We start from the raw sequence: 22,717 nt of genomic DNA, 5'->3' as shown, positions 1-22,717 counted from the left end.
TCACTCACTACGAAGCTATAACAATTTCTATTGGATTTCTTATTAATTATTTTGTATATCACATCAACACTTTCACGTTTTTTATTCACCGCACACGTTCGTCGCGTTATTCTCTCACAAACCATGGCAGGAAACGACCAGGTCAATCCAAGTCTGTCGGACACCGAGGACATCTCACCCGATTGTTCGCCGCCATCCGCATCCATCACCGCAGCCGCCGATTTCCATCCCAATGTACTGGATGATTTATCTTCGACACAGGTGGAGGAGAGCTGCATCCTAGTGGAAGATCCGTCGGCAGCCCAAGAGCCGGAGGATGAAACATCGGGAGAGCATACGGACGACGACGCCCCCGAGACAGGAACTCCCATTTCTCGTACCGTTGCTCGGATAAAAAACCAGAAGGTAACCGTTCGCCATACACCCGCTCCCGCAATGGATATGGACACCCTCCTGAAAGCAATAACCAAGATGAGCGACCAAACAAAGGAAGCAATAAACAACTTAAATGAAAAAAGCGACCAAACAAGGGAAGCAATAAACAACTTAAATGAAAAAAGCGACCAAACAAAGGAAGAATTAAAAAAGGAAGTTCAAGAAGTAAAGAAGGTAAACGAACAGGGTTTAGAGAAGTTGAGCCAGCGAATGGACAGAGCATTCCATGATACTGATAATACCATCAAAGGTTTAACCGAGCGTCTGGATAAATCCATTGTAGAAACAAATAACAGATTGGATCAGATATCACAAGATATGCATACGAAGGTAGTCAACGTCGAGGTCACCTTAAAAGAACACATACGCGTGGAGATGGATACTCTGAAAGAGAAAGTAGTTGAGCAAGCCAAACAGCATTGCACCAAAGCAGGAGAGCAGATAACGCAGAGCGTGCAGGCCAAAGTCAACGAACACATCTCCGCATGTCAAAATGAACACGAGGACATTATACGGCGAGTAGAAGGGCAACTTGAACCAGTTACATCCAATATAACAAATTTGAAGAGCCATGTTAACACCCTGAATGAAAAGCAAACTGCTATTAGCTCTCAGGTGGACAGCTTAACTATACAATACAGCGACCTACATAGACGATGTGATACTGCCGCCGAGCAAAGGAAGAGTGTTGATGCCGAGGTCCGAAAAAGATTTGAGCAGACGGATACCCGAATCACTCAGATGGAAACCCGCATAAGTCACTCTCGAGCCAATCTAGAACTGTCACCGCCCTCAGAGTCGTACAACACCACCACAATTTTTCAAAACCTAGGACATTTTGATGACACTCCGGCGTCTATGCCCCCAAAACCCTTCGTCGAACAACTGAGATCTGTTCAAGAACTTACCCCCACACCCTGGCCCATATGGAAATTCAAATTATTCACTCTGTTGTCCGGAGAACCCTTACTTTTCCTTCACGGACGCGCCGCCGAATTTAATAGTTTATCCGAATTCATAGATGCTTTCCTAGAGCAATATTGGGGACAAGATCGACAGCGAGTTATATTATCTGATATCGTATCCTGCAAATATTCACCTCGAAATGGCCAAACATGCACCGCCTTCGTATCAAACATCAGATACCAAAATTCACAACTAGATACACCTTTTGCCGAGTTAGCACTCACTCAGATCATTATCCGGAAGCTGCCTTACCCCGTACAGATGGCACTAGCGACTAGTCATGTTAAGACCATCAAAGAATTGGAAAATCATCTCCATGAAATCCAAGCGGTACATCGCGAAGATTACAACTTCACTGTGCGACAAGAGCATCCGCATCAAGATCATCAACCCCAACAAAATACTTCTCCCTTTTCTAACGCCCGTCGTCCCTTTAATTCTGCAAATAACCAGGATCGCAACACAAATTTTCAACAGCGATTAAATAAAGAAAACCAACCAGAAAGTAGGAGGAATTTCCAGAACCACAACCAGCAGTCGGATACTAACCGGAGAAACGCGTACTACCATGATGGACGAGACCGTATAAACCAACACCGTAACCAATACTCCAACAACGCCGCGCATAGCCGGAACAACAACTACAACCGGATGGGAAATGCGAGCGCAAATCAGCATCAAACGACGCCCAACGAAAATCAGGGAAGAAAATCGGATATGGCTGAGAAAACACAAGGGTCATCAACGCCGCAGAAAATCTGACTATATGGAAATCACCCGCCACAGTCGTCCATCACCTGTCTACACACGGAGAGAAATGATAATCAATTAGCAGAAGAACAACCGCCAAGTAAAAATACTGATCCGTCAACCCCGCCAGTCGAAATAATCCAAGGTAAACAACCGAAACTCAGAGGAATCTACCGTCGTTGCCGCTCTATACGGTTTAAGCCCACCCAACCTGCAAAAATGAATGGAATGGAAAATCTAGACAACCCCACTGCTCCAGATACAGGAAAAGAACCTACATGCCTTACCACGCTATATAATAACATCAGAGAAACCTTACTAGAAGAAGAAAACTCCAGCATCCAAGAAATACATGAACATTTTCAAACCTATATAACCATACAAATAGCCAGCCTACAATTCAAAGCTCTCATAGATACTGGATCACAAGTTAGCTTAATCCAGAATGATTCTTATTCCCGCCTGAAAAACATAACAGAAATAGCCACATTACCGTTAACCTCAACCTACCTATCAGGTGTCACACCAGGACGTCGTCTCCGAATATCTAAACAATGCCTCCTGGAGATCCAAGTCGAAGGAAAGTGCTTCCCATACTCCTTCCTGGTATTACCTGCAAATGGACCACACATTATTATTGGTGCTGATTTCTTAGCCCATTATAACTCAAACATAAATTTCAAAAATCTTGAACTGCAATTAATCGACAATAGCAATCGGACTAGTATCAATACTCAGATAGTATTAAAGGCCAATGCGGGAGATGTAAGAGTAGTGAGATATCACATGGTTGAAGACTACATTCCTGAAAAAGAATACAAGGTGCAATACAGAGAAGGTGAAGAAAGTGAAATGATGAGTCATGATTCAGTGGATGACTACAGCTTGGAAAATGAAACACCAGATGATACTGACATTCTGATGGAAAAGTTACTGAATGAGATTGATAACAATTCTGAATGGGGGCTCGCAATCAAACAATCCATGAAAGAAATGTTCATAAAAAATCGTGCAGTATTTTCAGAACAGCCAGGATTGGCAAATCATTTTCAGTGTAAATTAGAGGTCAAACCACATGAGTCGTATTATAGAAAATCTTATCCCATCCCTTTTGCGCACCGTCAAGCAGCAGCTGCCGAAATAGATAGGATGGAAAGACTAGGCATTATCGAACCATCCACATCGCATTATAGTTTGCCTATTACCTGCGTTTCGAAGAAGGACGGCTCCACCCGACTCTGTCTCGACGCCCGCCAGCTGAACATGATTCTCGACGACGACCGTGAAGCTCCCGCCCAGATCGATCAGGTGTTGCAGACGTTCCATGGCAAGACCATATACTCCACCGTCGACCTCAGCGCCGGATATTGGCAGGTACAAGTGGCCGAAGAATCTCGAGATTACCTGTCCTTCCTCTTCAACGGCCGAAATCTCAGGTTCACCCGACTTGCCTTTGGGATCAGAAATGCAATGGCTATATTTATACGCTGCCTAAGACAATCAATTGGTGAAGACATTTCAGATTTTTGTGCTCTTTACGTTGATGATGCAATTATTTCATCACAGAGTGTGGCAGAGCATATTCAACACCTTGATGTAGTATTCGGTAGACTAATAAAATGTGGTATGAAGTTAAAATTATCAAAATGTGAATTTTTTGCCAAGAAAGTTAAATACCTCGGGCACATCATAACTGATAAAGGTATCATGCAGGACATTGATAAATTAGCAGCTATAAAAAACTTTCCATCTCCATCAAGTCGTAAACAGCTTCAACGTTTTATTGGTTTCCTACAATTCTATCGCCGCTTTAACAAACAGATGTCTCATTATACGGCACAACTGAGTCATGTTTTATCATCCTCTAAACCATGGATATGGGGGCTCAAGGAAGATGCAATTTTTAACCAGTTGAAGGATGCTTTTCTGAAAGCTGTTATATTGAATCATCCAAATCTCAACCAACCTTTTCATATAAATGTTGACGCATCGGATTACGCCTTAGGTGCGGAAATTTTTCAATATGATGAGAAAGGAGAAAAAGGAGTCATAGCATTTTTTAGCAAAACTATGAATGCAGCCCAGAAGAAGTACACAGTCACGGAAAAAGAACTACTAAGCATTGTCGAAGTATGCAAGAAATATAGAACGTTGTTGTTAGGCCAAAAGATTTTTGTTAACACAGACCATAAGGCTCTGACTTTCTTCAAAACAGCCAAGTTAACCAACAACCGACTATCTAGATGGTTTCTGTTATTGCAAGAATTTGACCTAGAACTCACTCACCTGCCAGGTAAACGAAATCAAACTGCTGATTTCTTGTCCAGAGAAGGAAGTGACACCTATGCAAATGAAACGACATTCCAATGCTATGTAGCCGAAGATCAACCAGTGCCGTTACCCTTCAATATATCGCCGCTCCTGCACACCGAACTCCTTACATCTGAAAAATTTAAAAACGCACAATCAATGGACAATAAAATCACAGATCTCATTCGCAAGTTATCCAACCCTCCAGTAGAAGAGCACCAGTATCTACAACGCTACACTGTTTTCAACGACCATTTGTTTTATAAGGCTAATAAAAACTCCGATTTTTGGCATCTAGTCATACCACACACCCTAGAAAAGGACGTAATTTTGGAAGCACATGAACGAATTGGTCACTTTGGCATAAGAAAAACAATACATGCCCTGAAAACGTGTTGTTACTTCAAAGGATTGAACAAAAAGGTTACACAGTTAATAAGAGCCTGCGACATCTGTCAAAAAACAAAGCATAACCGTTTTCATATAGCAGGAGAAATGATACCTATCTTACCCTCACAACCACTTGAATTAATATCAGCTGACATCTATGGGCCACTACCTCAGTCTATACACCAAAAACGCTTTATTTTTGTCTTAACCTGCTTGTTCTCAAAATATACAATGTTCTTCCCTATTGGTAAAATCACTGGTGAAAAATTAGCCAAATGCATCACCGAAAGATGGACCAATGAAGTTGGTAAACCACAGCGCATATTGTCAGACAACGCAACCTATTTTTGCAGTGCCAAGTGGAAACAAATTTTAGAACAAGCCGGCATTAAAACGTCAAGAGTCTCGGCGTACACTCCCAGTGCAAACCCAGTGGAAAGAAAAATGAAAGAAATTTCAAGATTTATGAGGGCATATAGCAGTCACCGTCATCAACAATGGGTCAAATATGTACCGTTCCTAGAACACTGCATTAATAACTGTGTGAGTGATAGTACCGGGTACACTCCCCACGAAATTATATTTGGCACAAGAAACGAATCATTTATTCAGAGCCTAATCAAGTTTCCAAATCCGGATAAACCTAACCCAAACTTATACCAACTGGTTCGCAATAGGTTAGACAAATCCGCAAAACAAAGGAAAAAATACCATGACAAGGCTACAAAGAAATTCAAATATGAAGTCGGAGATGAAGTACTGGTAAAAGCACATAAATCTTCAGATGCCCTAGGCAAGTTAACTAAAAAATTCTTCCATCTTTACACAGGACCGCATCGAGTGACCGACGTTTCACAGCACAACACCGTCAAGATTCAAGATTCCGAGAACGCCAATAATCACTGGTGGGAAAACGTAATAAATGTAAAACCCTACCGAAGAACCTAACCAATAAACAATTTCAACTCATCTAATAAACAACAATCCACTTCAAAAGAAGAAATTGAAATCAACTTTAAATCAAGGAATAAAACTGAAAACAACTTTAAGAATTTTTACCAACCTGATCAAGCCATCCGCCTCGTGTCAGAGTCATCATCGAAACAATCGCCTGGTATCATCTGCACAACTGAAAAACAGAAACAAGAATTATATTATCCACGGAAAATAATTATAAATTAGAAATAACATGAAATTAGTAGTGAATAGGAGGAAAGAAAATAAACAAAGTTTATTTGAAAAAATGTGTAAATCTAACCTTGAAATACAGAATCGATAGAAAAAATCTATTCAGAACCAAAGCCTGTTCGATAATTTTCTTCGTCCCACCAACCAATGTGTACGAAATCCTAGAGTCAATGTTAATAGAATCCAAGCAATATCGTTATTCAATTATTAATGTAACATATTATTTAATGTGAAATTATAAGCAAAAACGCAACCAAAAATATATATTTATGTTAATTTGCACGAAATGCGCATGTTCTATGTCATATATGAATGTATCTCTAAAAAACTCCAAAGAAAATGAAATTCTTACCTTTAAATGTGAAATTTATTACTGTTGCATCAAAAGATCATGAATTGTAATTCAAATTGATAAATGTAATCTTAAGGACTTAATATTTGTAACCAACATTGATAAAAATCAAGAAAGCCATTTCAAGTGTAACCCTGTTTGTACGCAACGTACTAAGCGCAAATAAGAAATTGCTCGAGTCAAACGGTAGACGATTGTCAAGTCACCGAAGTAAAATCACACTCTCACCCAATTTATGTAAAAGCCAAACCAAAGAGTCGAAACCTGTAATAACTATGAAAAAATGATGAAAGTCTATATTTGTTGCAAATACTATTCAAATCTTAAGAAGTAATATGTGAAATCTTGTATATTTGTTATAGTTATGGGTCTGCTCATAAGCCACCCGTGAATGGAAGTTGTGGAGTTGTTTTAATGAAGGATCCAAAGAGACCTCATTAATTATTGTATTTCGATTGTATCCAATGAAAGGAACAATCAATTATTTATTTTTCGTAGCCAAAAGTGCACGATATATTGTTTTTAGTGTTAAGTGTTGAGTTTTCGTAGAAGTAAGGAGATGAAATAGTGTATTCATCACAATATCGGATTTTTCAAATAGTCATTGTTTCGACTCGTCTCCCAATTACCTATTTAAAATATCCTGGGGGCTTTTGTGTGATGAATTTTTCAAATAGATCTCATGAGAAGAGAGAAAAATTGTGATTACCTTTTAAAATGAAAGAATTTGCTAAAGGAATAGTTAGCGACCGAGCGATAAAGCTTACTTATCAATAACTGTATATTAGATAAGAGTACCGTTCTGTACTGAATATTTTTCTAGGAAAATTATTCAATAAAATTATAATTATTTTGCGAATAAAGCACAAATTATTTATGAATCGCTCACTGATTTTGAGGTTACACTTGTTTACTATCGATCAGATGTTTTTAAAACAGTTCGAACGCAGCTGACTGATTCAAAGCATTGTCAAATATCATACCGGTTCTCATGCAAGGTAAAATATCATTCCTAAAAATTATAAAACTATCAATAAAGGATCAAGAATTTCAAATAAAAAAATAAAATGTATGTATTATTGTTGAAATTATTTATTATTTAAGAAATTGTATTATGCGTCAGGTCTTATTGTAACTAAATAGGTCATAGCATGAAATTCTATTATTGATAAAATGGCAGAAATTAATTATAATAATCTCAAACCTAATAAAAATTGTACAAGAATATTAATTTATTAATAATTTAATTCAACTGAACCACATGGTAATTAAATCTCTTTGGTAGGTCTAAACCAATCACAGTGCATAGAAATAGCACCAAGACGGTGATCGTTTGAAAGCAACACATGTTAATCTATTATCAGACACCAACCCTGCCTTATCAGTTACACTAGCACATGTACATTGTATGAGAGGAACTATGTCTATAAGATTAAGCAGTTTTAAGAATTACATAAATTAAATTATTATTGTAATTAAAGGAATTGTATTCTACTGCTTGCCACTGACGTCATGTTTACGTCACAAGCGTTCTACCAATGGCAAATTTTTATGCAAATTATTACATTGAGATTCCGAGAAGCAAGGTCTAGCCTAAAAGCTTAGAGAAAAGAGCAGCACTTCCCTTTTGAAATCCTTACCGTGTAGATCTCTTTTATAGTTACCAAAGACCTATTTGTGAAAATTTCTTGTTCGATTTTAAATGTTCTATTTGTGAGCCGATATTTTAGGCCAATCTATTTGTTATTTATAAATTTCTGTTTTCATCAATCGATAAATTTAAAAGCTTAAAGTAAATTATCCCTTAATTAATTCGGTGAAGGAGATATTTAAATTAAAATTCCCCACGTGCTGAAACCGAAGCCTGGATTGCCGCCGATCAAACGATTTTTGATCTAAAGAAGAAAACCACGACCGCCAAGGAATTTCACGTGAGTTATAAGTCATAAGGGGCCCCAATCTACGCTTCGAAAATATTTCAGTGCAGAAAAACATAAATTTTTCTTCGTTAAATTATTGGCCACGCCGACAAGCGCTTTAGCATTTAAGAGCCTAGAATTTATTCATATTAATTTATAAGAATTTGTAGTTGATTAACTATCCTCCGCTGCCTGAACCACGACCCCGAACATTTTAAAAAATATTTTATAATTCATTTTTCACTATTTTTTCAAACTGTTCAATTTTATCAATTGTAAAATTCTGTTGAATCACGCATGGTATCATGCAAGCACAAGAAAATTTTTAACTATTCTGTTAATGCTAAATTATTATCAACCTGTAAATCAAATTCTGAAGCTGTACTGGATACAAGTTTTTTTATGAAAGATCTCTGCTTCTTCTGTTTTTCAAGCAATTGATATGCCTTGGAGGACTTCTTGAAGTTGATTCTCATTATTTCCGATGTCAGAGTTTTGCAATTGTTATGCAGTGTGAGGGCACTTTTCGAACATGTTTGGAAGTGATTTAGAATAGAGGATAGAGGAACATTTGTAATGTAAAGTGCAGAATAAATTGAACAGGTGTCGATGCTCGGGAATAACATTTGGCCGAAAATGGAACTTAGTAGGCCATAAATGGAATACAAATGGATTAATCAAATAGAATACGTAAATGGAATATAACACAAATAAAAATAACTCAATAACCGCACAATAAAATCGATGTGACTAACATTAACATAGAGTAGAACAGATGGAAGATGAAATGAAAAATATATAGAAAAATTAACAGCCAATACATACAACAATAAAACACCGCTGAAGTATGAAAAGTCTTAGTATAGTTTTGCAGTTCATGAGGAATTAATGTTCAATATCTGTTCTGCGTAAGCGGAATATTAATACTTGTTCTCGTCGTGTGCTATTTTGTATTAGAAGTAGGCAATACTCGTATACATCATACTTATTTTAAGAACAATGGTCATAAACGTGAAGCTCTGCCTACTCTTTTCTTCTGGTCGGACCTGTTCCATCATTCGAACAATACTTATATATGTAAATTTGAATTGTTTATACGATTTTCAAAGCATACAGCCTTTGTATTGTTGCCAATTCATATCGGTCTGTGATATAATGATCGCCAATATTTAGAGCTCCTCCGATGTATTATACGTTCAATAAACATATTCTTTGATATTTATATTTTTTACAAAACGACCAGACTACCAAAATAAATAATTCACTTCTGCCTAAGAATATTTTTCTCTCAGATTTAAACAATCATTCCAGATTGAGATCAATATACACAAAAAATTCACAATCAACAAAAAAAGTACATTAACATTATGCATCTAGTTGACTATAGCTAGAATAATAACTTTATAAATCAAGGCCCTGTATTTTCTCAAGATTTGCTATCTACTTTATTCTCATATCTTCCTCTGTATGAATACTATCTTCAATATTACTAGAGACAAGAAATATCACTTATGCTCCTTTATCTATGATATTACTTGCCACGCTTACTACTCTTGATGTAGTTGTCAGTTGTTTTCCAAAAATTGTTTGTGGAATTTCTATGTTTTTATGGTGGAAATAAAATACATTATTCATTTATAGAGAGTGGACACACCTGTGTTATCTGTAATATTCTTTGTAAATATTCATTTCACCAATATTCTACTGTTCAGTTGTGATATTGTCAGGCTCTAAAATTTCTTGAGATCTACTTTCTTCATAATATGAATACTTATATTATTCTCTTCCAATTTGCGACTCCTCCCTGCACACGGACAAATCATCCATGCAGGGAGAATATTCATGTAATATATAACACTGTTATATTTTGTAAATATGTCATATTTTATGAATAAACGAATTTGAATTCCCTTCCGGCTGGAGAAACTTGTATGTTGATACAGCAATTTCATCTCTACTTCTTGTTTTACCAATTGTCTACAGTTATTTTGTGGCATTATCAGATTCTTCATATACCTAAGATCTACCATTCCCTGGACAAAAAGCATTTTCTTTTTCAATTCTTATTTTTTTGAGAAACTTGTTAGTTAACATAGCAATGTAATCTAAACGTCTTGTTGTACCGATAGTCCACAAGTTTGTTGTAGGCTTTACAGATACCTAAGATCTACCATTCGTCGAATAGTATTTTATTTCAATTTTTGAAGAACTTGTTAGTTGACATAACAATGTAATCTCAACGTCTTGTTTTACCAATAGTCTACAAGTTTATTCGTGGTGTTGTCAGGCTCTGCAGATACCTTAAGGTGCGTACAGATATACGCGCCGTGAACATGAGCAATTCACTTTTAATCAGCTGACTATATCTGTATTTTTACAGAAACGGTATAAGATATAGATATAAAAAGCTTGGCATCAGCTGATTAAAAGTGAATTGCTCATGTTCGCGGCACGTATATCTGTACGCACCTTACGATCTACCATTCCTCGAATAGTAGTTTATTTATCAATTTTCGTTTGTTTTGGGAAATTTATTTCCTAGCGCAACAATGTCAACTGTATTGATTGTTGCAAGTTGGATTAATCGGGTGGCTTTCTGTAAATGATTTTGATGTGAAATTATTGTTATAATGATGCAACAACATTGTCATCCGTGTTTGAAGTTGGGTTGACAGTTGGATGGTTGTGTGAGTTGGATGCGGCAATAGGGCGTCGGATATCAAAATGTATTTCGGGGTCAGGCAGCCACAGGCAGTCAGGCACTGGTCCACTGCATAGCACAGCACAGCAGAGCATCGCAGATCGCACAACGCCGAGTGGAGCTGAGCAGACAAAACGTATGTGATTGCTATTTTTAGGCGTCACTCTCACTCACTCACACTCACTCACTACATACACTCTGATGCCGGACCGCGGCTCGCGAACGCACGCACGCCAACTCACGTGCGTTTGCCTGCTCACTCGCGCCGCATTATTATTGGGTTGAAGTGAGTGGTTATGGTGTAGAAGATGTAGTTATAAAGGAAGAGTGAAATAGAGGAGAAGAGAAATGTAGAAGTGGTAAGAGGAGAAAGAGAAGATGGTCGTAGAAGAAGAAAGGGAAGAAAAGGAACATAACGTCGAAAAAATACAACAAAAAGAGGAAAAAGAGAAGCAAGAAGAGGAAGAAGGAAGAGTACAATAAATTTTTGAGAAAAACAATGAAGAACGTGGTAGACGAAGACTGGGTTAGTAAAAGTATGATGAAGAATAAATAAAAAAATTACATTATCAATATGAACAAAAAAAGAACATAGGAGAATAAGAATAACATTGAGGAGAAACAGGAATGTATGTTGAAGAACAAAATGAAGAAAAGGATCAAGGGAAAGTTGGCGTAGAAGAGAAAGTAGAAGAAGAAGAATAAGAAAACTAAGATGTAGGCTAACAAGAAAAGATAAAAAAGATAGAACTAAAATTAACAAGAAAATCTAAGGATAACAGGAGGATACGTAGGATAAAACGTAGAATATGATTAGGAATGTTCAGGAGGGGAAGCTGAAAGTTGAAAGGATGAAGATGGAGAGGGAGAAGAGAAAATGAAGAAAATAGACAGGGAAGAAGAAGAAAAAACAATAAGGTAGAACAGCGGGGTATACAAAAAATCCAATATCCTACTAGGGATGGAAATATTTTACAATGGATCGAAGTAGAATCCCATATTCAATTCAATAATTTGTATAAACATGTTTATATTTAGTGGTAAAACAAGAATAGAAAGAACCATGAGAAGTTGCAATTTACGGATGTAGATGGAGAAGGAAGAGGGATTATGTAGAAAACAAGAATATGAAGAAACATGAGAGGAGGATTAAAGGATGAAAATAGAGCGGAAGAAAAGCAAATTTAGAAAACAATTATGTGAAGGAATATCAAGAAAGAGGAGAATAGAGAGAAGTGGACTAACTGGAAAAAGAAAATAGAGCAAGAAGAAATGAAATGTTTGAGAAGTACGAGAAGATGATGAAGAAGAAGTATAAGCCTAATATAAAGAAGATGCAGAAGAGGTAGACGAAGAAGAAGTAGAGGAGAGAGAAGTAGAAGAAAGCGGAGAGGTGCGTTGGCCCCCGCCTGATCTCAAAAGTTCTATTTCGGGCGTTTCCGAATTCCCAAAAAACTATGTCAACATTATCGAATAACAAAATAAATGCGGTAAAATAAGCCGAACGCAGCAGCATAGCATACATTGAATGGTTGCGATTAGATTGGCTCACTATTGCGGTATTCGGCATTGTGTATTTTTAAATGCAGCCCTATTTCTAGAAGCGGTGTTTGTGTTTTTCGGCGCTCGGATGCTATATTAAAAACTACATCTTATCGCCTTCTAATTGTATTTGTGGATGATGAACTCTTTGATGGGTGAATGAATCTGTGAATAGAGTACTAACAACATCTATCTATACTATAATAAAGGAAAGAACTGGCTTGTACAAGTACGGGATACTGGACTGATTAACTTGAAATTTTGCATAAAGATTCTTAATTAATCGAGGATGGTTATTTTCAATCTCCCAAGATTTCATTACGTCAAGTTTTCAGTTTGTAAAGTTTCAAAATAGACCCTTGCGGAGCACGGGTTAGCTGCTAGTCGATAATAATCTAAAGTACAGTAAATATGACTGTATTTGGGCCTATGTAGTGATTACAATCTCTACACTTATTTTGGATTGGAGATTACAATAGTTATTTTATTTCATCTATTCTATCTAAAGTGAGGTCCACGTTATAATGACAGTGGATAAAGAATAGCGATGCCGATTCTCTGTATTAATTAATCATATTTTTACACTGTCAAAAACATAATTGGCACCGTTTTGGACGTAGAAAAGGATAGTACCACCTGCTTTGTCGAATGATAGTCAAGGATAGCAAAACCAAAGTTTTTATTTATTTATTTATTTATTCATTTATTGTATAAAATACTATAATCATAATACAATTATGACATTGGAGGAAAAACTAGACTGAGCCTGTACTGTTTCTCTCCAAAAATTTTGATAAAATGTTAATGTTGTCCAAAAGATAAGGTTATGTAATCACACACTGCTTCGTTACTTGATTTTCGGTCCAAGAATGATGATTCAAAATTTTGAATTTTGAAGGTTGATTTTATACTCTAAATAAATTACAGAATGTATCACAATAAATTAAAAACTTTAGAAATATTGCACTTATTTGATCAAATACTGTCATTATAACGTGGACCTCACTATATCAATATTGATAGAGTAGGTAGATGAACTCCTAGAAAGAGTAAAGTAGGTGGATCATTTCCTAAAGCAGTTTAATCAGAGTAGTCTATAAAGCGAAACTTCGAAATTTCTCCCAAGTATTTTACTATTTTTATTTGTTTTGACTTCCATCACAGATACATCTATTTTCATCAAAAAGTATCTTTTTATATGACGCAGTGATGGGATTCATTGATTTTTCTATTGCACCCACGACAAGGAAGCACGACATTCATGTACAACTCACCAATCTATATTTGGAACAATGAAAAAGAGTGGGCGTAATTCAATAAATAAATAATCGTTTCATAATAATTGAATCGTGATTGGTTCCGTGGCGAATCTATTTCTATTTGTAGTGGGGTGAAGGGGCGATGGTGGGACGTCATAATATCTTACATGGGAAATGCGTGCATCGATTGATTTATTCTTCCAACGCACGTTCGATGAGGATGTGTGTGTGTGTGTGTGTGTGTGTGTGTGTGTGTGTGTGTGTGTGTGTGTGTGTGTGTGTGTGTGTGTGTTTGAGGTGGATTTTCCCCGGGAAATGGGAAATGTAAGAATGTTGGTGAGTTTCCCCCATCCGCCATGTTTGTTGACCAATCACGCTCCTTCAGCCCTATTCTTCCTTCCGCCAACAGGTGTTTACTTTTGTATTTTTTTCAGAAGTGATTCTTAGAATTTTTCCCGTTTTCCTTCTACTCCTCTATAATCCTCCTGCCTCTTCATTTTCTTTATAATCCTCTTCTTCTTTGTACTTCAGCTACTACTTTCCATGTTACTTTGTCTGGATACTTCCTTTATGTATCTTTTCTCTATACTTTTTTGTGATTCTTCTTCTTCTTCTTCTTCTCTTTTTTTTGTTCTGCTCGTTTCTGCTGCTTTTCAATTTCCTCTTATTCTTCACTTCTTGAATTTTTACTGTCGTCGATTCTTATCCTCCTTATTCTCGTTTACTTATCATCGTATTTATTCCTCCCTTTTGCTCTCCACATTAATTTTTCTTCTTATATCTTCCTTGAGATGCTTCTTGATATTCTTTTTCCTTAAATCATCTATTATTCTTACATCCTTCATTCCATCCTTTCTCCTTTTTCCCTTTGAGGAAAGGAAAATTCTACCCATCCTTCAGCCCTTCCTTTTTCCTTTTGTTCCCGCGTTTTTATATTTTCTCATTTCTCTTCATTTGTTCCTTCCTTCTGTTTCCTCCTATTTGTCATCTTCTCTCATACCTCCTTCTCTTTCTGCCTCCTTGCTCCTTTCCTTTCTTTTCATTCCTTTCTTCTCTAATACCTCCTTCTCTTTCTGCCTTCTTCCTCCTTTCCTTTCTTTCTACTTCATCCTCGGTTCCTCCTTTCTCTTTTCTGCTTTCGCATCTCCTGTTCTTTTTTCTCTCTCTTTTCTTCCTTCCTCTCGCTTTCTTCCGTTCTCCCTGTCCTTATTCTTCCTCCAGTCCTATTTATCATTCTTCGGACTGTCACATTCTCTTCCTCTTCTTCTTTATTTTGTTACGCTACTTCGTTTTCCGGAAGGATTCTTCTCTGTATTCTTCCTCCTGGCACAAACTGTCCTTAAAGCACACATTTACACTCGTTTTCAAAAAAAAAGGATAAGTCTGATATCCAGTATGCATCGCACGTCTCAATCGAATGGTGGTTGTCCCTTCTTCTTCTACTTGTTGCCACAACTGCCAAACACTTCCTTTTATTCCCTCCTCCGCAGCCTGAATTCACTCAACTCAACAAAGAATCACTTTATTTACCGTTCACTTCTCCTTCCGGCCCTGAGGTGCAAAATAATGTTACATCTTTTGTACCATTCAGAGATCTTATCGCAGAATCATGGGTTTAATGTATTCTTTGTGTTATATTATGGACTGCGTTTCGAAGAACTTTTATGTATGGAAGCATATACGTTCATACATTAGGATACAGGTTGTGTGAAGTATTACTCCATACTCATATCTCTTAATAATTCAATTCTCGTATTAAAAATGCTGAAATTCTTTGAATGAACAAACTACCGTTTATTTTACGTCATTTCAGGAAATTTGTTTTCGCCCCACTTGTATGTAATGAGCTGGTTTACGTGCGTCATATGGAGGCCAAAAATATTATAAATATTATAAACTATTCAAATTCAATTTTCAGAGTATAATAGAATCTAACCTCAAACCTCATAGTACTTCGTTTATCACGAAACATGGTGAATAATTTTGGAACTACTTGGGCGATATCCATGATGCTAAACGTCTTTACAAATAATTTATGAAACGGAATCAGTTTATGCTTCTAGAATTGAATGAAGTATTCTGAAATAATATACTATCATTTTATTTGGATGAATGAAATGGAGATAAGATATATATTATAAACTATTCAAATTCGATTTTTAGAGTAGGATAGAACTTCTAACCTAAACTTCCCAAGTCGATGACAACAAGCATTGTTGACGTTGACATTCAGATTGGCCAAATTTCAAGTGTGCTAAAACAGCTGATCAAAAAACTTTTCATTATTTGTGTTTATTATTCAATAATTAAAACATTTATAATTATATCATCTTATTGTCATTTGAAAGAATAAAAAAGTATAAACTCAACCTCCCACATAATTGAACATAATCTTTTAGGTTTTTCAGACAAATGGGAATAATAAATAAAAATACTTGGACAATTTCCTGATATTCAGATTACCTCAGATTTGCTAGAGCCATCACCTTCCACTTTTGGTTTCGGAAGTGCTTAATGAACAATTATTCTCATATATATGTATATATATATATATATATATATATATATTATATATATATATATATATATATATATATTATATATATATATTGTTTAGTTTTCTGTGTGGCGAAAAATAGCGTTCGCACCTCGGGCAAAATGTTTTTCCGGCTCTCAATCTTTTCTCGGCCTACGGCCTCGGACTTGAAAACCGATTTCGAGCCGGAAAAGTCTCATTTTCGGCCCTAGGTGCGAAATATACTATAATATTTATGTACCTAAAAAGCTAGATGTAGAGAGGGCTATTATTTTAGTCTCTTAGCATAATCCCGAGGGGGTATTGAATTATACATCTAATCAGCGACAGACAATAACATATAGTAAATTAAAAATTAAAACCCTCAAATTTTTGGATTTTTTTAAAAATTTCACTGTCTTGAAAAAAGTTCATTAGAGATAGAGTTGAATGAAGATTGAAATCCTTTGAAATGTTATTTATTTTAGTAGAGTTGAATAAAGATTAAGATCCTTTGAAATGTTATTCATTTTAAAATAAGTGGATCCTTTTTCTGTCTGAATGCTGGATTTGGCTGAAATTGCAGAACACTGAAAAAGGAGTTGATCCAATTTCTTTGGGACGATGTGTAGGAAGCACAAGGCTCAAAATGCCAACTCTTGTACAGTAATGAAATAACGCACTTTTGTTCAGCCACATAGTGACTGTTACTTCAGGTAGAAAAGAGAAAATTTTCAAAATAAATTGGTCATCCCAATTTCTTAGGTTACTTGCCTCTTGACAAAAGGCCAGTATTAATTGAAAACCGAGATATTGTGGCTGTTGAAAGAGGTCATGATGAAAAATTAATTTTCCGACCATGGAAGGAAAATAATGGGTCAGCCCAATCTCCACCCTCTTCCTGTTTCCTCTTTCACCTATTCTTCTAATTTTTCCTCTCTCTCACTCTTCCATTTATCGTCATACACGCCCTCTTGTTACACGAAGTCTCATACCTAGCAGCAAGCAGCAGTCCACCTCTTTTAATCATGTGAATAGTTTCAAGCGTTAAATCATGCAAGCTTAAAGCTTCCGCTAGTAGCCTGCATATCTGTTGTAATCCTTCTGTTGTAAATCGCTATCTCCTCTTCTCATTTTATTTTCAGTTTCCTCTCATTTTAAATCATATTCTTCTCCTTTCTCTTTTCACTTTACACTCATCCTTGACATTTTTATATTTTCATTGTTTTCTGAAATTTTCCACTATTTCTTTTTTGTTTAATTAATAAATAACCTCTTCCTACTTTCCCTGCTTGATTTGAACCATCACTTTTTTGTTTACCATGTACTTCATCAATTTCTATTAACGGAGACCTCAGGGTTTATATAATTTTGATCGTTGCATACTCTTCAAATCACACTGTGTTACTGTAAATCTTACTGTAAGTTTTCCACAACACACACTGGTATCTACCAAAATACACTCTGGCATCACCCGTCACACTCTAGGTCTACGTGAGTAAACCCTGAGTGAGATGTGGTTCCCCAAGTATGGTGTTCCCACTATTCTTAAGCATTTATATACGTTACCATTTATTGAAGCTATTCAAATTGTGGGAGCACTAATTCCCTAAAAACCAATGCTATTGGTTATCAAAGAAGTCTTTAATTCTATTAATAGCTTTCGTAATTGATTCCAATATGATGTTCAATCAGTAGTTTCTGGTTATTTTGTTAATTACAATCGCATGATCTCTCAGAATAGTATATTTCGCACCTAGAGCAGAAAAACATTTTTGCCCGTGGTGCGAACGCTATTTTTCGCCACACAGAAAAATAAACAATATATATATGAGAATAGTAGTTTACTAAGCACTTCCGAAAGCAGAAGTGGAAGGTGATAGCTCTAGCGAATCTGAGGTAATCTGAATATCAGGAAATTGTCCAAGTATTTTTATTTTTTACTCCCATTTGTCTGAATAACCTAAAAGATTATGTTCAATTATGTGGGAGGTTCAGTTTATACTTTTTTATTCTTTCAAATGACAATAAGATGATATTATTATAAATGTTTTAATTATTGAATAATGAACACAAATAATGAAACGTTTTTTGATCACCTTTTTTAGTTCCATGTTAGCGGCTGGAAAGGGTACTCTTTCCGGCCTAGGCCGGAAAGAAACCTGTTCTGACGTCAGACGAGATTCGTCTGCAAACAATGCCTTTCAGATCTATGTAGGGACTGGAAAACAGCTGCTTTCTGTGCAGTGTGGCGAAAAATTTATATTTGTTGTCCAATAATCCGGTTGATTAGCTCTAACTTGAATTCGTATAGTCAAATACCGAAATCAATGCCGCTAGAAATCAATTATTGTTATTTCTAAAATTGTGTTACGATAATGACACAGAAAGCAAGTGTTTCAAAGTGACGTAATGTTGTTAAGTAATTGATAATTTATCACAAAATGACTGCTTATTAGTTTGACCTTTGTCGTAAAGGTGTTATCTTTGTTTCCGCTAGAAGCACAGCTTTCAAGCTGCCTTACGTCACAAATGTACAGAATTAAAACTTAGTAAAAATAATATATTGAATGAACATTCTAATTTTATATTAGTGCTTTGTCGTCTTCATGATTATTATTTGTTCTAGAAAGATAATGAACAATTTCAGTTAGCGGCCACGGAATATAATAATTGTGATATTGAACTTGAATTTTTAATGACGTGCTACAATTGGAATAATTCATACTTCACGGTCGTTCATTCATAAAAATATCCAGATTATCTTCCAACAACAAATATATTTTATCTACAACCATTTAGACAAGTCACAAGAATAGCAACTGGATTGCATTTTTTCAAATCATTCAATTGAAAAAAATTATTGATTGATAACATTTTTCAATTATCAATTAAATTAGTTAATCATCTATACTTGGCACGTTTATTAATAGCATGAGCTGAATCCCTAAAATAGCTATTGTATTAGTATTCTAGTCTTCATTCCATTTCTAGCTTTCAATTCTCTTAATAGAATTGAAGAGTTTTTTCTAAGTTGATTGCTGATACTGTGTGACTGTGGCAAATAACGTTCAACGTACAGGATGACGTTATCGTGAATGTGCAAAATAGTTGTTGCATAATATTGATAATTCTATACTATTGTTGAATTTGTCGTGAACTTGAAATAATTTGAATGTAATTACGGATTCAAGTGTTTCTAGAAAACTTTTTCTGGACTTGAATTTAAAACATATGATTTCAAGTATTTAAACTTCAGTTATTCGTTGGATGCAATACAGAACTATATAAATGAAATACCTATTCGGATGGAAGGAAATTCTATAACAAGTTACCACAACTCTTTAAAAGTAATGATGATTTAAAGATCTTCAACAAACATTTGAAAAAATAATTAGTTGATAGAGTATTTTATAGTGTACAAAAGTTCCTTTCTAAACAAGACTAGTTTTGATTTACTCAGTGTTGAATTGTGTAGACTTAGTGTTAATGATGTATTATGTAAAAAGCATACTACGATTTTGACCTTATTTTGACCTGACTTGTCTTATACTCCATAACTGGAGTCCTTGGGACGTGATCTATTCCGGTAAAACTATTTCCGTATCCCTAATATATGATTTCGGTCACATTTCTTCTTCTCCCGACTTCAACAGTATAGTCATGAATGCCTGTTCCGGTCTTTAAAATAGCCTTTTGAAAATTAAAATTTATCAAAATTATAATTATTAAAATTTATCTACTTAATCGTGTGTAGTTTTGAGAACACCTCTAGGTCTCTCAACGTGTCTCTTACCTGCTGGTTTGCAAATTGAGAGCTTCCACAGGGATTCTACCGGTTGGCATTCTGTCTCACATTTCAACCAAATATAGTAAATCATAGTGATTAGTAGTGAATCATAGTGTTTCAAAACCTGAGAGTTTTCGGTTCGAAGCTAGATAATCTCAATACTTTTTTAATTGATTTTCATTTAAAAAAATGAAAGCTTATAGGAATTCAAATGGAAGCTTATTAGGGATTCATATAAAATCTGATACAGGGAGAAAGAGAAAGGGATCATGAAAACGAGGGGAACGCGCCAACCATTCTCCCCGACAACTGTTCTCCCCGACAGCCGATCACCTTTTCAAACCAGTTTTTAGGGTATCGGTTGTCGCCGGTCAACGCCGTCAACCGTTCTCCTTTTCGAGCAGGTTTCAGTAGGGGATCGGATGTCGGGGAGAACAGTTGTCGGAAGCGCTCGAGGAGAACGGTTGTCGGGAACGCTTCCGACAGACGTTCTCCTTCTTTTCAGTAGGAGAACGGATGTCGGGGAGAATGGTTGTCGGAAGCGCTCGAGGAGATCAGTTGTCGGGAACGCTCCCGACAAACGTTCCCCTCACCACATCACATGAAATCACCATTCTGGCTGGCTCTCTCCTTGAAACTTGAAAATGAAGTCACATGAATCCTATGTATCATGCTATTAAACCAGATTACTAGATACTGTACTATACAACTAGTTCTGATACTATACAACTAGTTCTGATATTCTGATCGTCTTTGTTAAGTTCTGATATTTTGATCATCTTTGTTAAGTCTATATTCAAATTAATATTCTTGTGCAATGTCATGCACATTACTTCAAAAGTTCTGAAATGGTTTGGAATTAATATATATGAAATGAAATGTTCAAAATATATATTAATAGTCATCTAAAAGCATTGTGCATGACAAGGCCGCTGCATTGATCGTTGCATTGATATTAATTTTAACTTCATATAATTATTTACAAACGTTAGGCGAAGGCACTAAAAGAATTTATTTGAATGATTTTGATGCAATCTTCAAATCATGGGCGTATCCAGGCAGGGGCAGAGGGGGGCATCTGTCCCCCCAATAGGGGATCAGATGTCGGGGAGAACAGTTGTCGGAAGCGCTCGAGGAGAACGGTTGTCGGGAACGCTTCCGACAGACGTTCTCCTTTTTTTCAGTAGGAGAACGGATGTCGGGGAGAACGGTTGTCGGAAGCGCTCGAGGAGAACGGTTGTCGGGAACGCTTCCGACAGACGTTCTCCTTCTTTTCAGTAGGAGAACGGATGTCGGGGAGAATGGTTGTCGGCATTGGCATATTTTCAGCAGGGTATTGGCTGTCGCCTACGGTCAAAATCAAGAGGAGAATGGTTGTCGGGGAGAACGGTTGTCAGCGACCCGTTTCATTTCAAGCTGTCAGCATTTTTTATAAATAACACCAACACATCCTATCCAACCAATGCTGTTAGTTTGGAGTAAATCCCAATTTATCAGATATATGCATCATCACGTGGGTCATAATAATTTATTATGTGTAGCTTGACTGAGATTTTGTACAGATAGAGCTTTGACCTACATTGCTGTTCACTCATCCCTTCTCCATTCTCCTTTCTCTCTCTCTCCCACTTACTTTCTCACTCTCTCTCCCTCCCTTGCAATCCCTGTAGTTACACTAACTCGACGTTTGTCCCATTATTCAAAATCTCAACCACTGTAATATTGTCTAGCCAGGAGCAAGTTATAATGGAACAGTGGGATGAGCTTATAGGAAAGAGGTAACTGGAGGAAAATTCAGAGCAATACTCTTATTATTATTTCTTGACTGGTTATTAGATTGGGTTCCAATTTCTCAAATCAATTCGTATTATTACATAATGAACAATAAATTGATTGATAAATGAAATAGAATTAGTTATATCTATATTATATAAAAGCAAAATGACACTCACTCACTGACTGACTCACTCACTCGCAAAACTAGAAATCTAGCGGACTAAAAACGTTCAAATTTGGTAGGTATGTTCAGTTGGCCCTTTAGAGGCGCACTAAGAAATCTTTTGGCGATATTTTAACTCTAAGGGTGGTTTTTAAGGGTTTAAAGTTCGTCTTTTAGCATGTATATTCTTCTTATTCCAATATCTTAAAATTAAAATTGAAATTTCCATACCATATGTCAATATAGTACTATAATCTAGAGAGAGTATCTCTTCGAAACAGTTGTTCTGGTTACTAAATTAAAAATTTTGTCAGGTTGGCATTAAGTTGAGTTGACTTTGTTAGGTTGGCACCAAGTTGAAGATCAAAATGCATTTATCGCGGAAAAATTGATTGGGCACTGCTACTTCAATCAGAGCTATCCCTGAGAATATTATATTACTAGCCGTCCGGCTCGCTTCGCTCGCCATATCCGTTTAGCCAAACGTTTAGTCTGGATCCCCGACTGGATCGTCCTAACATATGATAAAAATGCTCAAATGAAAAATTTGCTGATCTCATTCTTGGACGATCCAGTCGGGGGTCCAGGGGGCGGAGCCTCCTGGATAGACGGATATGGCGAGCGAAGCGAGCCTGACGGCTAGTTGTTTATATTTGATGAC

At 36.3% G+C, this 22,717-nt stretch overlaps 2 protein-coding genes across 31 annotated transcripts in view; one reads left to right on the top strand and one right to left on the bottom strand.

Annotated features, from left to right (window-relative positions):
• LOC111048716 (calcium/calmodulin-dependent protein kinase type II alpha chain) overlaps positions 1-22,717 on the top strand; it is a 249,474-nt gene that overhangs the window by 26,229 nt on the left and 200,528 nt on the right. The gene's annotated exons all lie outside the window — the stretch shown is intronic.
• Positions 1,988-5,742, bottom strand: LOC111044055. Its single transcript, XM_039420878.1, has 3 exons — positions 4,438-5,742; positions 3,357-3,602; positions 1,988-2,764 (listed from the first exon to the last, which is right to left on the bottom strand). Exons 1-3 carry the CDS (start codon positions 4,511-4,513, stop codon positions 2,658-2,660), a joined length of 429 nt encoding a protein of 142 aa, XP_039276812.1. The 5' UTR covers positions 4,514-5,742; the 3' UTR covers positions 1,988-2,657.

This window comes from Nilaparvata lugens, chromosome 2 (assembly GCF_014356525.2).
Source record: "Nilaparvata lugens isolate BPH chromosome 2, ASM1435652v1, whole genome shotgun sequence".
Lineage (NCBI taxonomy): Eukaryota > Metazoa > Arthropoda > Insecta > Hemiptera > Delphacidae > Nilaparvata > Nilaparvata lugens.
This window is presented reverse-complemented; position numbering and strand designations above follow the sequence as displayed.